The sequence below is a fragment of the Melopsittacus undulatus genome, chromosome 7 (assembly GCF_012275295.1).
Source record: "Melopsittacus undulatus isolate bMelUnd1 chromosome 7, bMelUnd1.mat.Z, whole genome shotgun sequence".
Classification (NCBI taxonomy): Eukaryota; Metazoa; Chordata; class Aves; order Psittaciformes; family Psittaculidae; genus Melopsittacus; species Melopsittacus undulatus.
The window spans coordinates 38,622,237-38,641,556 of NC_047533.1; the positions used below are offsets into that span (position 1 = coordinate 38,622,237).

General features: G+C 40.0%; 1 protein-coding gene across 1 annotated transcript in view; it reads right to left on the reverse strand.

Annotated features, from left to right (window-relative positions):
• Positions 1–513: 513 nt before the first annotated feature.
• The window catches only part of GALNTL6 (polypeptide N-acetylgalactosaminyltransferase like 6), a 463,044-nt gene continuing 444,237 nt past the window's right edge, over positions 514–19,320 (reverse strand). Inside the window, exons 10-12 of the mRNA XM_005145519.3 lie at positions 13,064–13,180; positions 6,929–7,078; positions 514–1,006 (exon numbers count right to left, since the gene is read on the reverse strand). Of these exons, the coding sequence (XP_005145576.1) occupies positions 839–1,006; positions 6,929–7,078; positions 13,064–13,180 (435 nt within the window). The 3' untranslated portion in view covers positions 514–838. The remainder of the gene's footprint in view (positions 1,007–6,928; positions 7,079–13,063; positions 13,181–19,320) is intronic.

Genomic DNA, 19,320 nt, shown 5'->3' on the forward strand with positions numbered 1-19,320 from the left:
CCTCAAGCCTTCCATTATGCTGCAGCTGCTGCTGTTACATTTGCCACTAAGAAAAAATCTCACCTTGTGTGACAATGTGATTTGAATCACAATTGCTAAATACATCATGTATTGAAATTTGATTGCTTTACCTTTTGTTCTGAAGGGGGGAAATGTGAGGGCAAAACCTTACAGTTTATTTCATGCTTCACAACAATGTAATACTAGACCCTAAGATTTCTAACGTTCCTATTTTGATAATGAATGGACTGTAAAAGGGAGGTATTTAAAATTAATTGCAGCAGTTCTGAAGGTTAAACCTGCTTAACCCAACCTTTTATTAAGAGAATGTCAACAGAGCGTATATCTTGTCTAGAGGCTGCTGGGACATCATTATTCTTCTACCAGCATGTTTAATTCTAAAACCTGGTATTTCTTCAGGTTCCTGTAGCCATCATGCACACGATATGCCCATCCCAAATTATAGCATCTGTTCTGAGCTACTCACTACAGCAGGATTTGACCTGAGAAACTCGAGTTTTGTTTTACTTTATTAACTTGGAGTACTTTTAAACAGTTTTTAAACAAAGTTTTTCCCTCGACCAGCAAGGGAATTTTCAGCCTGAAGTTATCAGCAGCATCCGGTGAGGCTCTTGGGCAAGTTCTCCAGACACTGTACATCCACAAGGACAGCCTGCTGGCTCTTGCTGTGGCATTTTCTTAATTCTCAGAACAGATTTCCTGGATCTAGGAAATTTAATTCCTGACTCCTTTGACCCAGATGCTGGCGAAAATGTAGTCTGCAGTCTGTACGGAATTAGGTGTGTTCATTGTTTCTTTTTTCTTTTTTTTTTTTTCCCTAGGAACTGGCCTTGCTGTTAAATTTTTCTAAAACGGTCTTATTAATATGTTCAAAAATCCACTGCTGAGTTTCAGATAAAGGATCACATCTGTTCATGAAAATCTTCTTCTCGGCTGGGTTGCAATCTATGCAGCTGCTGCTTACCGGGTGGAACAAAGTTTTGTCCTACAGGAACGAAAAAAAAATTAGAATTAAGTAGCATATGCCAAGCCATTGGAAGTGTTCTCATTTTACAGAACATGGATTAACACAGCCCTGTCTGAAATGATTCTGTGGTCTCTGTACGCTAACCTTGTGCAATAACCACAGCTATTATTAGGAAGCTGTAGAGAATGGAGTGTTTTTTTTCCTTGGGTTATTATCCTTCATGAAATGGAAGATTCAAGAAAGAACGAGGAGACATCTACTTGTTAACTAACAACCACATAATATAATGAAAAAACAGAATGTCTTTTAATAATCTTTGCATATCATGTGCTTGTCTGGAGCCTATTTAGATGTCTGAACCTGAGAAGTGGTGGGTTGGTTTTGGGTTTTTCTTTTTGTTTGGATTTGTTTCTGACAGTTTCTCTGGGTAGGAGGATCTGTAGCAATCTCTCTGGAAAATGGATGCTCTTCAATTTGATGAAGATCTTAGAAATGAATTATTGACTGAAGTGGTAAAATGGACAGATGGACACAAGACTGATGGTCTCAGTTCTCACCCCCTGAAATGCAGACTGCCCATGGCCTTGATAAGACCTGCCACTGAAATAGGCTTGCTCCTAATAAGAAGGGAATCCTAACACTGTTTTAGCTCCCTAGGGAGATTTTTGGAGGATAAGCATGGATTAATTTGCTTTAAAAAGGGTATTTATATTATTGCCTTTATTAATTTTGCTTCATAAACTGTAGCAAATTGTAAGTAACCTGACTGTGAATATTTGGTAAAGCATAAATTACCCAGACAAGCAACTGGTATATGTGGGTTTGGTAGTTTCAACGTACTTAGCTCATGTAGGCAAGTGTTTGAGAGTGACAGATGTGGGAGTGATTAGACGGCTTGAAAGTTTCCAGGGACTATACCTTTACTGTATCTGTTGAAATAAAATTGAGATTACTTTCGGTAAACCACATCTAGGCTTTTCCCCTCTGTGCCAAACATGCCCTGCCAGTATTTCAATACTAATCCAGAATGTGCCTGCTTGCCCAGCTTGTGAGAGGAGGAGGGAAAAAAAAAACCCATCAAATTGCAATTGATTATAAACTCACCCAAGTGCTCTGAGTGCTGAGCAACAATCATAATCATACAGAAACTTCTCTTTACCTAAAAATACCCTACATTCAACAAAGAAGTCTGAAGACAAAAGTAAATGACACAAGAAACAAGTAAGAAATAGTACCTATTTAAAAACACTTAGAAAAAATTAAGTTGTTTTTTTTTTGTTTAATTTAGGAAAGTTGAAATTGGTTGATTTTGTGGGTTGCAAAACACTGGTAATGCACAATGTCTTTTTTTGGTATTAGCATGCAACTAAGAGAGGTCAAAAGCATCTTGTGCTATGTCTGAAGGTGCTGGTGTTACATCTGCCTTTTGCAAACCCTGGTTTTCACCTCCACCATCTGCCCTTCACCCCAAACAGTGGGTAAACACACACACAAGACTGTAATTCAGAGGGATGACATCAAAGCTGACTGGACCAAACGAAGTGGGTGGAGTCCTTTCCATCATGTTCCATTTTGTCCTACAAGGGGAGCAGATAGGATACTACAGCTTGCAAGAAGGGGCTACCTGTGCTATGTACAAATGGCAGTCATGTCCCTACTAGGAGGTAGGCTTGCAAGGTCTCTCAAGAATCCTATAGGGTGGTAAGGCATCTATTTTCATCTTGCCAGCTCCTGCTCTCCTGGCACTGCCCAAAATCAGAACATACTATCTGCACCACGGCCACCAGGCCTGCTGTGTGGCTTTGGAGGAAGTTGGCATCTGCTTTTCCGTGCCTCATAGCTGGGCATGAAGGTCAGCCAAGCTATTAGGAAGCCAGAGTTGGAACAGCAGAAGCTTTAATAGGATAGCTGGTACAGGAAGAAAGGAAGCAGCTTCAGTACAGAAGTGTGCTATGAAAAACACTCCAGCCTTCTGAAGAGACCTAGGGCTCTTCTCACATAAATATCCAAGGGATGCATTTTTTGAGTGAAGCATTTGTCGGTGCTTTCTTTCAGTCTAGTTATTAGGAGAGCATGTCTTTTAAGAGCATGGACACAGCTACCACTCTGTAAAAACTTCTGGCAAAGTTCTATTAATCTATTATCTCAAGTTTACACTGACCTAAGGTCAAAGCCTGCTGCTCTTACAGATTTCAATGGGAACAGGCTCAGGACTTTGAGGAGTAACAGTTGCATGCATGCCAGAAAACAGAAATATATAAATTCTTTTTTACACTAATATTAAAAAAAAAAAACAAACCCACAAGAGCTCTTGAGACACTTCCAAAACCTGAAAACAGCAGAGTGATTTTCTTTCCCTTCTGCATGAAGGCAGGCCTGAAGATTATTTGCAGGAGGAGAAACTTCTCCATAAGATAATGGGCCTTGACAGTTCAGGGGATTGGTAATGAGGCACAGAGTCTTTCATTTCTGCTAGGTCACTGCTATAACGATGGCCAAGGTCAATAGCAACTGGAAGTCATTATCAGCTGGTGGCTGCAGTAGTTTATCTGAAATTAGTTGGTAGCCCCAGCACAGTTTTAGTAGGACACATGTCCACATGATAAAAGCCACTATCACAATGACATGTCTTTGGTTGTCTGAGGAAATAATCTATGCACCTACTGTGTGAACAGTGAACTTACAGTTTGTTTCTAAAGCTGTCAGGAGAGTATGAGCAAACCATGCTGCTCTTTCTGGGCACAGTTTTTGAGGTTGTCAGTCTAGTGTCTATCATAATCACTGGGCTCAGGGTAGAATTACCGTATAATGAAATTGATTTTGCACAATTGTTTCTTTTTAAAGACATACTAAATCAGCCCTCTCTTGGATACTTGCACTCTGCAAATAGCACTAATGGGACTAAGGCACGTAAATTGAATCATACTTTATCACAACCAACGTATTACCTGTCAACCCAGAATGGTGCTGCATTGAAAGCCAGAGCCATATCCCTTCACTGGGAGGAATGGGAATTTGTAAGCACTGTTGAACTTTGGCTCTGACATGCTTAGGAACCTCAAATAGAATCAAAGAAACGGCTTTAACTTGGGAAGCCACTGCTCTCCCACACCTCTAATAATTTCAGGTTCTTTACATTTCTCTAATTTCTCACATTGCTCCTGCCATTGATGGGAGCACCACTATGGTGCCATTATTTTTTTTTTTTTGCCAGTATTAAACTCTCTTTCTCGTATTCCCAACCCTCAGCAGTGTTTACAGCCCTACTTGGATTTATTTTACTCCATTGCTTCTCACAGGGTTTTCTTAAGGGTAGACTTGTCTGTAGACCAAGATTTTGGATTGGTCCTAGAAGAATTGATTACTTAATATCACAGGCTTATTAAACTTTCAAATAATGTCCCAGATGTATTTGAAGCAGTATGGGAGTAAGAATAGTTTTCTGACATGTCTATTAGTGGTGGTTTTGGTTTCATTCATCTGTAAAGAACGCAGTTTGCACACTCTGAGACTGCACTGCAATAAAAAACAAAGTGCAGGTAATGGAATAAGCTGGATGTTTTTTTTTCAGAAGAGTACTTCTTACCCAAAGTAAAATATTAATGTATTCTACTTGCTACTAAAATATTTAATCTGGTTTTGTCAGTACCCAAATACAGGTTGTTGGGGTTTCTATGCTGTAAGTATATGGAATCTTAAAATAGTGCCTGGCTTCAAACAGTTATTTACAGCACTTTGTAATCACTTCACAGCCCTGACTTCTCCTTACCAAAGGCTCAAGGATACAAATGATTATGAGAAGACACTAATTTTTAAAAGAATAGATACCTCCTCTGGTTTTGTAGGAATAGTATGACATCATAAGGTAAGAAACACTTCATATTAAGCAGCTTAGGAGATAGTGGACAAACAAGGTAATTTTTCCTAGAAACTATTTGCAGGATGGATACGTGACCATTAGGAAGTTACAATGTCTGTAAGTGGCATAGAGAACAGAGCAGAATTATTGACTTGCTTTCTGGTTTTTAAAAGGAGGCACTTCGTGCTTAACCATACTCCTACTCATATTTACTTAGGGTGCAATTTTAGTAGCATACCATCCTCTAGGTAAGTCTCTAGTACAGATGCAGTTAAACCAATATAATATCCATTTATGTTCTTTTTTGGTGAGGGAGACACCACTACAAATTCTGTTGCCAAGATGCTTTCAAAACTAGATAAGGATTATATCACCAGGATTTTGGAGACATAGCTGTACCACCAAAAACCTCTAATGTAAATCTGCTCTGTATCTGAGGAAACAGACTAAGTGAAACAATAAAAAACACTTCCTGTGTAGCCAAACTAAAACTAAGCCTAAAGAAAACCATGTATATATAATCCTATTATTCCAATGCCATTTCTTTATTTGAAGGTTTATGTAAACTAATCAGCTTGCTGTCAGGTTGGTATTACAGTTAAGACTGTGTCAGTACTTCCATCATAACAAATTTTCGTGGTGTTTCTTGTTGAGATGGAAATGCTTGCCTTGCATTGAGTATTTTTATATCAGCCTTGTCAGCCTTCTGGAAGTTAAAAATGAAGCTGTGCAGAGAATTTAATAGAACTCACAGTGTATCTGTTTCAGAAGTAATTTTTGTTTTAGTTATTTGCTGTATTATGTCCTCATCAAAGGTGATGAGCCTTAGAGAGGGCAGCTTCAGATCTGAATTTTGTCTTGTGAGCTGGCTACATTAAGCACCAATGAAGTGCTAAAGGTATGAAAGCTTCTTCCTTGCAGCTTGGGTAGGCAAAAAGATAAATCAGAAGGGTTTTGAAGGAAGAAGTTATTATTATGTCATTATAAAGCCAGATATGTGTCAATACAGCCACAGTGATTTATATCCTTTAAATATCTGGCCCATACATTCTAGCTTTATTAGAGGTAACACTTAAGTTTCAAAGGGATTATGCTTCTGGATAATCTTGTGGTGGAGCTCCAATTGCAATATAAATAGTGTAAAAAGGCACAAGATAATAAGCAGGCACTCAGAAAAAAGGTCAGGGCAAACCTATTTTCAATGGTTCTGAATAAGTTTTCTATTATATATAATTTCAAACTAGAAAGCAGTATTGAGGTTTAACTGACAAAGATGAATTTCTGTCACTCTGGCTTCAGTTTAAACAAGGTGGTGGACAAGGCACAGTGGTCAAAGAAAAGTGAAAGATGCGTGAGAGGAATCTTCAGTGCTTCAGAGAAAGGTTTGTCTTTATCCTGCAACTTACTGATTAATCTTGTAAAAAACCCTAACAACAACTTGGTAGCATTAACAAGCCTTTACCCTAAATGAGGCTCTGACAGTTTCTAGCTTGACCTTTTGTTTCCAGTGATTTATAAAAATAGGCTGAAACTCAGTAGATCAAAGCAGTGTCTAAGCTGCTTATCTTTAGTTTATAAACTCCGGCTTTCTTTGGGCTTACAGCAGTGCATTTAATGTTGGGCGTATTTGTTTTTTTTTTTTTTTGTTTTTTTTAAAGGAAGATTTTTTAAATCTTTAAAATACAGACCTTAATGATCTTCAAAATCTTTTAAGATCTTTAAAATGTAGCAAGATAGTAATACCTAACTCATGAGCAGCATTTCTTGCTGCTGTTACATTCAATGAAAATATTTCCAGCAGCACCTCTGTTAAAATGTCACAAGCATCTTGAAACGCCAGAATGTCAAAACACCTTTAGGGGAACAGGTCCAACACAGATACCCTCTGAGCTGGATCAGATTAATTTTCACTTAACTCTGACCTAAACAACAGAATGGTTAAAAGAAATATACCTGAGAGAGATTACCACAAAATTGAATTGGAATAAGATGGGGTGGATTTTAAAACAGAAGCTCTCTGTCAGGAAAACACAAGTCTGTGCTAAACTGAATATAGGCTCAAGACAGTCTGAACCTCTGACCTTCCTATAGCTCCAGTGCTGGTTTCCCTTCATCCCGTGACAGTCATACAGTGTGACAGGGCTACTGTGTGAAATGGCATCGAAGCAGAACTTCCTGGTGTGAAGGGGTTCTCCAGGGCGGATGTCTTCTCTCCAACCAAAAGTGAAGAGCTAGAAAAACAATCAAGCAATATAATGACATATTACTAGTGAAAAATGTTTAAAACCACACACAAAACTTGCTCCTTCCTGTGTATGATTCAGTGATGCCAACTGCCTTAACTGAAGTGCATCAGTGCCAGTGTGGAATATACCCCAGGAAGGCACAATCCCTATGGCAAGGAATTAAAAAATCTCTGGTGACACAGTACAGTGCAGAGGAGAGGGGATATGCTGTATTAAAGCCTTTAGTTACCCCAGTTAAAGCAGCACTGGTTTGCAGTAGAGCTACAGCTACATAGGACTCAGAAAGTCTCTCCTAGTGAGGCTCCTCTAGCTCTTATTTGGGTCTGAAGAAGCTACCTAGATAGATCTTCCCATCACAGCATCTCTCCCATGTTTAATGAACAGTTTCCTTCTGTTTATATGGGAAACCGTTAGCATACCCTCTCTCAACTGTCTTCCCTAAACAACACATGTTAAATGAATTTCATCTTCCTACTGTGAGACTTGCAAGCTACAGGCAGCTTGTTAAAGACCTTTCTCTCACTGTCTGAGAGGAATCATGGAGGGTCACAGTTAACAGAGGCATCTTTCTCAATTAGATACCAGCTGTCTGAAATAATGCTTTGACACTGCAGTCTTTCAACCATCAGATGAAGGTGACAGGTCTGACAGCACCAGATTTAAAGATGCAGAGTGCATTTTCCTCTCCCATGGACCAATCCTTGCAGAAAATGGGTTGCAGGTTGTAAATTACTACCTAGAAGCTCTGCTGAGAGCTGTGAGGTTTTATTCTCTCCCTTTCTCCCCCTCTTTTTTTCTTTTTGATGTCAGTGTTATTCTTCGTCTTTCTGCATGACTTTTGATTTTCCATAGTATAAACTGAAACATAACATTGAGAAAGTGAAGCTCTTTCTAAATGAGCGAACTTTGTTAGTAGAAACTGTTTAGCTGTGATGGTTCATGCAGAACTGCACGCAGGCTCATTAGCCGGAGAGGCAGCTCCCTATACTGTGCTCAGACTGCCTCCAGCACTGCACCTACGCCATCTCAGGATCTTTTCAGCCCTTATCTAGCACCCTGCTCCTTGCAATGTGTACATTCCCTGGTAGAACCAGTATCTACAAATGACACTCAGTGTAGTGTGGGTCTGATTACTAACACTTCTGCTGTGGTTCCCAAGTTTTAAACCTTTCATTGTGATAACTATTGTCTTTCTGTGTTCCTTCAAAAAGATACAGCTTTGAAACAGCTGTACCATCCTCCAAATGCCACATTTGAGAGGCATTATTGTTTCCCTTGGCCTGCAAGCACAAAATACAAGCATATATCTGAATATTTGCCTTTTTCATTGTGTGTCTTATTGTAAGCCCTTGTTCCCTCTGTTAACTGCTGTTGCTCCTATTCAGCATTACAAGTTTTCTAGACAGCATTTTCTTAATCTGCACCTGTGTCCTGCTTATTTCTTCTTTCTCCAGGAGTTTATTTTACATTTTTCTGCAGCAAAATGCAGTGGACAGTGGATTTTAACTTCATTTTTCAAAGCAATTTCTGCTTTTCAAAAGGTTAAGTCTTTTTCTACTTTTCTTCATGTTTCCTGGAACCAGCATCATGGATGTCCTTCAAAGATAACATCATTTCACAAGCAAAGACAGAAGATTTGGTACAGAAAAAGCTACACTGTTGTTTCTTTAGAAAAAGAGAAACCTGGGATAATTTTCCCTTAAGGAAAAAACAACGAAAGCCATTTCTTTCTCTTACTTTGTATCTTTCTACAGCCAAGTAATGAACCTGGAGTTCAAAGTGATGAATAACAAATACCTAGAGGAATGCTGTGGAACAGTGGTTTCGCAATATTCTCACTCTCATCACTACTACAAGACAGGGATTCTCTTGCAGGACATTCCTCATCTTTCCCAGTGGGTGGCTCTCCAAATTTCTCATTCTGTGCATGACTGGTGAGCTGAGGGGCCAATTCCTGCTGCTCTCTGGACCTTGGCCCAGGGACTACCATCACACTGAATGCACTGCTACACCTGAAAGGCTCAAGCTAGCCCTTAAATCAGGTCATACTGATCCAGGGTAACTCTTTCCAGTCCTGTGTGGTTTCTGAAGACTGCCAGGGCCGTGTCCTGTTTGAAAGTCAAGATGTGGTAACAGAGAGGGTTTTTTTGATCCCTTTCACTGAAAACCAGCATCTGTGCGATAGTAGATCTCAATGGTTAGACTAGCACAGATTCTTTGCCTTCTGCCTAGCTTCCTGTTTTGTAAAACAGTTTAATTTTAAGTCAAGAAATACATCTTCTCCCTAGTGATACTATTATAAAATAAACTTATTAGGGACAGGAACTAAATTCTAGGGCTAAGAGAAGAGAAAAAAGATTGATCAGAAAAAGGTTATACTTCTCCATACACCTAATTAATGATAAGATCTTGTAGTTACAAACAAAATTTGAAGGCCTGCAGTCCTTCCAATCTCATAATTCTAACTTATTCTCAATTTCACAGCCAATTTTCTTTAGTTAACACTAAAACTGGTGAATATAGAAATTCTCTCTCCACTGCCTAATGTGCCACAATGTTACATGTTATTAGCTGAAGTCCTGAGTTACACAATGCTCTGCTTTGCCACCACCTGTCACTTTGGATTTTGTTGTTCTTTTGACCTAAGCTGTTAGGAGCCACCCCTGTTGGATTTTATGAGAAGTGGATGAACCTTTTTGTACCCCTTCATTCATTCCTGTCTGCTTTTTGATTTGCGACATGGCTGCACCTACATTTCCAGACACATTATTAACAAACAGCAGGCTGGTGATAACCTGCAACCTGCCAGGCTGCTGTTCACTGCTCCATGCTGCACCCAAGAAACCTTGTCCCAGTGGATGCTCATTCTCTTCCTCTGCCTTCTCCCATACCACAGAGCCCATAAAACAACCCCATCCTCTGCATTTGCAACCAAGCAACCACTCAGCCCTCATGCTTTAGCTTTTCATGCAGCCTGGCCTTGTCACGCAGTATCTGGGGAAAACAGAGCTTTCCAGCATCATGTATAATTGGCACAGGGCCTGAAGAATGATTGCCTGATACAGTCACTGGCTTTCGACTGTATACAGGACAAAGGCCCTTTTGATAATGTTAATGCTTTTCAGCCTGACAACATCACTCAATTACCTGCTGTGTGGCTGGGGTCCGTCAGCTGGCATTGTGCTTTGACTATGGGTTAGACTTGAGTGGACAACATGTGCCCTGCACAAAGAGGAAATGCCATGTTTCAGAACTGCACCCTGACCTGAACTATACCTCCAGGCAGAGAAGAAAAAGCTCAGTAGGCTGCACAGATGCTTGCTGGGCTGTGCTACAGATGATGCCTGTCCACCTCACTTCCTGGCCAGGCTGGGGAACTTGAGAAGAGAGTGATACCTGTCATTTTCCTTTGCTGCTGGTTATCAGTCCAGCAGAGACACACTTTTCCCTGAAGTTAGCTCTTAGGCAGACAGAGTTGGAAGAACACCACACTGTGCTATAACAGAATCATAGAATAGTTATGGTTGGAAAGGACCTTAAGATCATCAAGTTCCAGGCCCCCTGCCATGGGCAGGGACACCTCACACTAAACCGCGTCACCCAAGGCTCTGTTCAGCCTATCCTCCTTGCCCGTTTCCTTTCCCTTTGTGCTTTAATTTTGGAGAAGTCTAGAGAAAGTGCAGTGATTTCTGTCAATTTGTATCACAAGTTACAAGAGCACCTCAGTGTCAATCCAAGGTATTTGAAATATGATAGTAAAATGATTGACATTTTCATTAATGCTGATAGTTTCTACTGGCATATGTAAAAATCACGTAGATAACAAACTCAAAATACATAAGCAATAAGGAGCTGCTCTCTGAGGGTCTGTCAGGTGCTCAGCACTTGCTCCCAAGCACTCTTTAACAAAGTTCATCTTCACAGCTTTCTATGTTGCAAGTGGAAGATCACATCGCCTGAGGAGATGATTTATTAGACTGTGGTCCCACACACACTGCAGGTAATATTCAGCCTTTGGGACTGAATATGAACCAAGAAATTTCATCAAAATATACCAATCTAAACCACACTTCTATCAACCGTCACCAGCCTAGGGCCAGATTTTAACACACAACCCCACAACAAATGAGTTGAAACAAAAGAAAACAGCTTGCTTTGAGGGTTAAATAGCTAAATAGCTGCTAGATAATTAAGCTGCCTTTGGGTGTGTTTGCATTTGCTTGCCATGGAGCTGCAATAGCCTCAGGAGGAGCATCCAGCAGTGCCCACTACCCAGTCCCTCATCTGCAGCAGCCCTGAGAAATCAACAAATTGACCAGCAAATGGACCTTTCCCAACACAGCCACACTGCTTAGGTGGGAGAAGTGGTGTTCCCTGGCAGTATTTTCCATGCTGTCCCACAGTAAGAAGGCACATGCTGTTCCCCCACCAACCCATCAGAAATAATTCATGCTGTCCCTGGAGTGCAGTTCAAGCATGGATGAGCTTGAGGCTAGTTCTGATTCTATGATCTGAAGAGGTGGCTATTGAACTGCTCGCTTAACCCTCTCTATTTTAATGAAGTCGTTTTTTGCCATTAGTATAGCATGACACCTTTACATGGAGTCTGATCCCAAACATCGCAACGCACTGGATTACACTTGAAACACGATTTCTCCCTAACATCCTTCTCCCTTTGCACCCCTTCCCCTTTCTCACAAGTATTTACTGTTTCAAAGGATACTTCAAGTCTCCCTTTGTTCTGCTTTCCTTGCTAAATTTTTTTTTCTCAGCTTTTCATTCAGTTTTCTTCCCTCCTTTCTCTCATGTCTGTCAGGACATGACTCCCTCCCTTCTGAGAAAGGTCTGGAGCTCTTCAGGTTTGTAGATTTTAAAGCCAGAAACTGCTGTGATGATCAAGCCTGGACCATACAACTTCTTTCAATTAACTGCTTGAATTACTGGCTTTCATAAACAAACAGGATAATATTTATCTAGACTTGGCATCCTACCACTGTGCTAGATCTTTGGTAGCTATGTGAAGAAGTCTTCTTTCAGTAACTTTCTTTTTCCCATACTGGCACTTCCCTAAGCTGAAATCATGTTTCAGCTTCTCCATTTCATGCACTTGCACCTCTTCCCCTGCATTTCGAGTATCCTCAGAGAAGGATTTCTTGACCTCAGCACTTCAAATACCCCTTAGAACTCCCCTCTCCTGAGCTTTCTAAGCTTTTACAAAGTGCCATGTGTGACTGCCAGGTCAATTTTTTTCCTAAGCATTGGCAATTTTTTCTAATCTGGGACCTTCCCCTGTGAAAGGTATGCTCACTAAAATTGCTAATAAATGGTTAGGTTGTACTTTTCATCTGGATTCTCTTTGCTCAGTTTGGCCAGACCCATAGCCTTTGGGTCATGACCCCTTTTCTATGGCACTCACAATGAGTACAAATCAGAGCTCTTTTCCCCTGTTATTCTGAGAGCTAACATATTTTTACGTAGATAAAAGCTTTTTTTTTTGAATCTTTATCATTCCCTGTCTTTCTGAAATGCTTTCTAGCTTTTACCCATTTATCTTGCTTTTGTCTCATATTCATTTAAAATATAACCACTTACAGAACTTACTGAGATGAAAGCATAAAAGCAGTCTACCACTAGAGCTTTACAAGTCCAGGTACTATATTTAAAATACTTTCAGGTAACCTAGCCAAAATCAACATGTTTTCATGATACAGTGGCGGAGCATGGCACACCAAAAAGCAGTTTGGGCATTTTGGAAATTAAGACTAATACACAGACAAGGCGGCGGCTGGAGTTTCTGAGGTTATGATAAAGAGTAGTTTGTAAAAGCCATTAAGATCAGCAATAATTCACAGATTATTTCCACACCCTGCATTCCTTTGCTTTAGGATAAGGAAAAGCCCTCAGAGAAATGTTTAGAAACTGGAGAAGCAACAGTTTTAAACTGCTTTTCCCTTTCTGCCCTTAAAATACCTGTTCGTGTGACCATGTTCGTTCTGAGCCGTCCTTCACACAGATGTCCAGCCTCAGCTCAGTCCCTGTGGCTCCATGTTTACTGTCCACACAAAGGTTGGCTGCCACATTTCGTATCTGCAAAACCAAGCAGCAACGTTTCACATTACACCAGGCTGCGGAATAGGGCTTCCAACATTAGGTCTACCTCTGAAGGATTTCAGACTGACCATTACATAAACTGGTGGGAAATATTTTTTACAGAGTAGAGAACCATGTCATTCATTGAACTATTTTTTGTTGGGAAGCAGGTTTAGAAGCAGCAAAGTTTCTGTTTGACAAATGAAAGGTAGGTCTGTATGAAATACTTTAATGCAAAGAAACTAAGAGAAAAAAGTCTGAGAAGTTGAAAGCTTGGTCTGACTGCTCGTACCAGAGCAAGAGAGATCAACTGTATTAAGAGGAAATTATTTCCCTATATGCTCCTCACAGGCTTTGGAGCTGTACTTCTTAAAGAACCAGGCACACCCTGTTCCAATCCTTGTTCTTTGACACAGTAACACTGTTGTAGATAAGGTCACACACTAGTGCCCTAAGTCCATAGAATCAAAACAGTATTCAGCAAACCTGTGCTGACAGTATGCTTACCCATGGAGGCTCCTTGTGCTGTCTGCATGCCTTCTGCAAACACTCTGCAGTGTAAATTATTCTTAAAAGGAAAATCTCCTTTTTGAGATAGAAGCAACTGAGTCATAATTAATCTGTGACCATCAGTTGTAACAGTTTGTACCATTGCTGCCATGTGTATCTTTTGAAAGACTGGGCTGAAAAGGGGTAGGTTTCCTGCTGCCACCAAAAGGTGTGAGATCCTAATTTATTGTGCAAATACATGCATATTTCTCCTTAACCTTAGCTAGGCTATTGAAAACTCCTTCAGATACCTCCACAACGAAGAGGATTTCTTAAATACTTACCCTATCAATGAGATACACAGAAGCTGAGTTATCAAAGTGCACGCACATGCACAGAAACATACACAAATACTTTATGTATAATGTATAAAAAAGCAGGTGCCTATTTTGACATTCTAGCCACTACTTTGATCCTTACTCAAAAAAAAAAAAAAAGAGCTAAATGCTGAATGGAGATTGAGTTGATGTGTATTTTTCCATGTAAAAATATTTTAGAAGTCACTGTTGTTGCTATATTATTTTAGACAAATGTAAACATTGCAACTGCATACTGCATACCTCGCACATATCCAAAAGATGGAAAACTTCTCAGCATAGCACAAAACATTGCAAGGAGGGGCAATTCTCTTGCTTGGAAGACACATGGGAGAGCTACTCTGCCCATTTTCTGATTCTGGAGGACTAGAATCGAGTCTGTTCACCATGATCTAAGGAACAGTTTGACAGATGGGAAAGCAACACAAGGTGGAGAAGATATAAAAAAGTCACCTTCAGGAAACTTTTCAGGAGCTGCATTTGTTTAGCCTAGAAAAGAGCAGACAGGGCAAATAACTGTGGAGGATTCAAGAATGGCTCCAAGAACCTTTCAGCCTTCACCAGATCTCAGAGTAGTATTCTTCTAAAACTCGGACAAGCCAAGCTCTAGGGTACTTTTGCTTGTTTTTAATAGAGTAAAAATTGCTATAGGTGAGGTAAGCTACTAGCATTTCATACACACCACCAGATGCAGAAACAGCACTGAGAAGCTCCATAGTACAAAGAATCATGTTAGCTGAAAAAAGAAGGATGAAAAATTAGTTAACAGCCCTGCCTTCATCTTCATATCACCCAGCAAGAGAGACTGGAAAGATTAATGAGGGGAACAGATTTTAATTTTATATTCTTAAAGTGTTATGTGAAATATCTACTTCAAGTATGATTTTTTTGAGAGTGTTCGATCATTTCTCAGTGCACTTAAATTTGCATAAATAAAGATTTCTGGCTTAATACAAAATTAAATGATACATAAATTCTGTTCTTACAACATGAGAACTAATTAAAATGGAGCTGCTAACAATTGCCATTAATAGTTGGGGTATATTGATGTGATTCAGAACTATAAAATGACAGTGAATATACTCCACACACATCCAATGAATGCTTATTGGATTAAAGGGCTTTCATAATTTTGTCTTGATTAGCATAACTCCATCCCATTCTCAGTCATTTGGACTATGCAGCAGATGTGTCCAACACATTTCTGCAAAAGGTCTGAGCTGAAGCTACATTTAGTTCCTTCACTGCTGGAACCTGTCTTCCCTGTTCTTTATTTCCTCTCCTCTTCCCTCTGCTCCTGGAAGGTTTCCTTGTGTTAGCTCTTCCTCTGGTCTGTTGCAGGTTACATGTTAGCTCATCTTTTTTTTTTTTTTGTTTTATCCTTCCTTTCCACTGCAGAGGGGTCATGGTTTGTTTTTCATTTTCTTTTTGCAATACAGGCATTTCAGTCATGTCTGTGCTTTTGCTCTCTGGCATTTTCTGTGTGGCCTTGGCAGTTGCTAGAAATTGAACTGAGCCATCATGCTGCTGCCAGAGCCACGGGGAATATTCTGCTGAGCATCAGTACCACACAGCCTGCAAATCCCCTAAGATGCTTTTATGGACAGAAGAAGGAAAGCAGAAGCAGAGTAAGGAGAGGCTTATTTATACACCAATATGCATTTGAACTGCCTTGTCTTCAGTCACACAGCACAATGGATTTTAAATTTCTGAGGTGATGAGTTATAACTAGAAAAGAAATAGCCAGTGATCCTAATACACTCATATTTCTGACATTTGTGTTTGGGAAATTGCAGGGACTGGGTATGCACAGGAGGCAGATTTTATTACCCATGCAGGAAGGACATTGAGTTGCTACATAGAAAGCTTATTTGCTCAACCTTATGCTATCAATTGTACACACAGATACCTATATGGGAAAAGCAGGCTCTCAAGGAGTCTGTGTGGACTAACAAGGATGGTTAGCGGTGATCTTAAAGGCTGTTTCAGAATTAAAGACATTCTGAGAAAAGCATGGGACACTACATGTAAGTCATTAGGCATATTTGTTCTTGAAATGCCATCTTAACATGTGTTGGGAGAGATACTAAGACTATGGGTCCTGTGGTCCTTATGGAGAGTGGATAATGTTTGTGAACACAGAGAATACAAACTCTAAAGGGTCTGTTTTCTCCCTTTTTTACATGGGAGGTGTCTGAGCAAGGGTGTACATACAGGCTTCTTAGTGCTCCACTGATGCTCATGAAACAAAGATGAGTCACCTGAGTGGGATTTCTGCTGGTGTAGTATCTGATTCCTGTGCTGTAAATGAGGTAGAAAGCCATAAGGGGAAGCCACTGGGTAAGTCTAGATACAGTAATCCTTGAGTTTTACAAAAAAGCAGTAAGCTTATGTTAAAACTACAGCTTGCATGCTCTAAGTTAGCCAGCCCATGTTAAAAAGACTTTTCTCCATAGCAGGCCAGGCCTCGAGAGTAGTTTGGCTTGCTGGCTCTGTGATGGGGAAGAAGCTACCCTGCATGCTCATCACAGTACAAAACCATCTGTGCCAAAAGCAAAAAGTGGGAGAGCATAGAAATCTAAACTCAGATTTATGTTTAATATGGTCATCTGTTAGAATGATGAACGTGGAGGTGGTGTTGGGACTATCCTTAGGGTGCCCCAGTACAGCAACGAGAGAGGCACAGTGGTGCTATCAGTTTATATAATGCTTTCCATACATCTGACTTAATGGCTCAAATAAGAAAGTGGCTATAGCTCTTCAAAGACATTACCAATGTCCATTTATATTACCTTTTTTCATTTGAGCAGCACTTGCAGCCAGTTTTAGCTTACATTCTCAGATAAGCCTAGGGCCATCAGTGTCTACAGATCAAATATGGAAAAATGAGCCACCTTTCCTGTCAACTGATACATAGTAATTTTAAAAGTTTTTATCCTTTGTGTGAGCCATAAAAAGGAAAAGTCAAAGTTAAAAGAAGCCAAGCGCTGCCAAAGACCTCACTGAAGAAAAAGGGGACTCTGTTATTCAGCACGACATTGATCCCGATGAAAGAATTTGAACAGCCCAGCTGTGTGCAGCACTTGCTCTGTGCAGGGTGGGGAATAGCTGGTTATATCACTTTTGTACAAAAGACATGTGACACTTGGTGGGCTCAGATTGACTCATTAAGAGTACAAGTATGACACTTTAAAAAAAGGAAGTTATCAAAGGAGAAGTTAGTGAGTTCTTAAGCTTTAATCCTTTTTCAAACGTGATGCTTGACTTAACTTCATGAGTGATGTTTTCATGCCAGTGGTGTAAAACACTTCTGTAAAATCCACAAGTTTGGGACTGAGAAAGAAGTATTTTCAGGTCCTACAGCTCAGCAATAATGCAGCAACTGAACAACTTGCTGCGTATTAAGTCATTAACTAACAAGTTGTTGTGGTTTAAGCCCAGCCGTGCAGCTCTCTCTCTCACTCCCTCCACTTCCTCCCCCCAGCTCCCAGAGGGATGGGGAGGAGAATTGAAAGAACATAACTCCCACGGGTTGAGATAAGAACAGTCCAGTAACTAAGATATAACACAAACCACTGCTGCTACCACCAGTAATAATAATAAGGGAAATAACAAGGGAAGAGAATACAACCACTCACCACCTACAGACTGATACCCAGCCCGACCCGAGCAGTGCTCTCAGCCTTCCGGGTAACTTCCCCCAGTTCTACATCCTGGGCATGACGTGCTGTGGTGTGGAATACCTCTTTGGTTAGTTTGGGTCAGGTGTCCTGTCTCTGCTTCCTCCCAGCTTCCCCTCCTCCCTGGCAGATCATGAGACTCACAAAGTCCTTGGTCAGAGTAGCAACTAAAAACACTGGTGTTATCAGCGCTGTTCCCAGGCTGAAAGTCAAAACCACAGCACTGCACCAACTACTAGGAAGGAGAAAAAGGACTGCTACTGCTGAACCCAGAACAAAAGTTCACGTAACAGCAAATGAAACCAAGCCTAAATATTTCCCTTTTGACTGAATAAAATATTTTTATAGCAATCTATAATAAATAACAACAGCTGACATTCTATGATTGATTTACTGTAAAACGTGTTTTCAAAGATATTGTTGGAAGCTGTGATATCTGCACAGTATATTCATGCTGGATCACAGCTTGCAGATTCATGAGTACTTCCTAAGAAAACATTGGGTGTCCAAATCTCACCTAATGAAACTATTGTTTGAACTTCCTTCAACAGGATTTCAAATACACATTACAAATAAATTATTCTGTCTTAGAAAGAGAATGGGATGGGTATTATTGTTTTTCAACATGTAGCATACTTCCCAATATATTCAGAAGGGTAAGAACAAAACCTAATTGAAAACTTTCCTTTTTTCCATGGTGGGAGAGGAAAGAGTACAGTTATCTCACCCAGACACAGAACTGACAGTCTCACTAATCTCATTCTGTCTGGATTTGCTGTTACATTGCTTTACTACACATTTTTGAGATGTTACAAGGCAGAACATACACGCTGTCAGCCACAAAGGACGAAAGGCAGAAACATGCAGAAGAGATAAGGCCATGACAAGCATAGTGAAGAAGAATGGGTTTTGTTTTTCAAATTTCCTTCTTTTCCATCATGAACAGACTTGGTCAAGAAATGTAGAGGGTCACATTTTAAATAAATGCATTTGCAAAAAAAGAGTTGTACAGAGGCTATTTATGAGATGTCTGCTTTCCCACCACATGCTTTTACTAGCTAGATATCAAAATACTGGAGCCAAAAATCATCTGAGTAGCTCATTGTTTATTCTTTCTCAGACTGGCATAGACAAGCAGACATAAAGTCTTTCCAAGTGGAAGCAGAGAGGGTACTAAGTGACAGTCTTGGCACAGACTTCTGGTGTGTATAATCAGCAAGGTTTCTGAAGCTGCTTGATTCTTACAAAGCAGTAACACACAGTCTGTTTTCCTCTTTCAGCTTCTAATTATGACAGCCATTGACCTTCAAGTTTTCAAGTATCTTGCAAGTGCCAACAAATTAATTAAGACTTCATAGGAATATGATAGTCTCAGGAAAAAATAGAGTAGTAAGGCTGAAACTTCTCATTGTTTAAGAGAAAGTACATTTTAGAGGAAAAAAGAAAGCCTTTGGTCTGCACTTCCTTCCTAAAAGCTCAGTAAGTACTTTTAAGGTACAGATTTGATTCTACTGCTAAGATTTTTTATTTTCTTTGTCAAAGTCTTGCTTTTATGCAAAGAGGATATTAATATTGCTGTAAAAAAGAATGA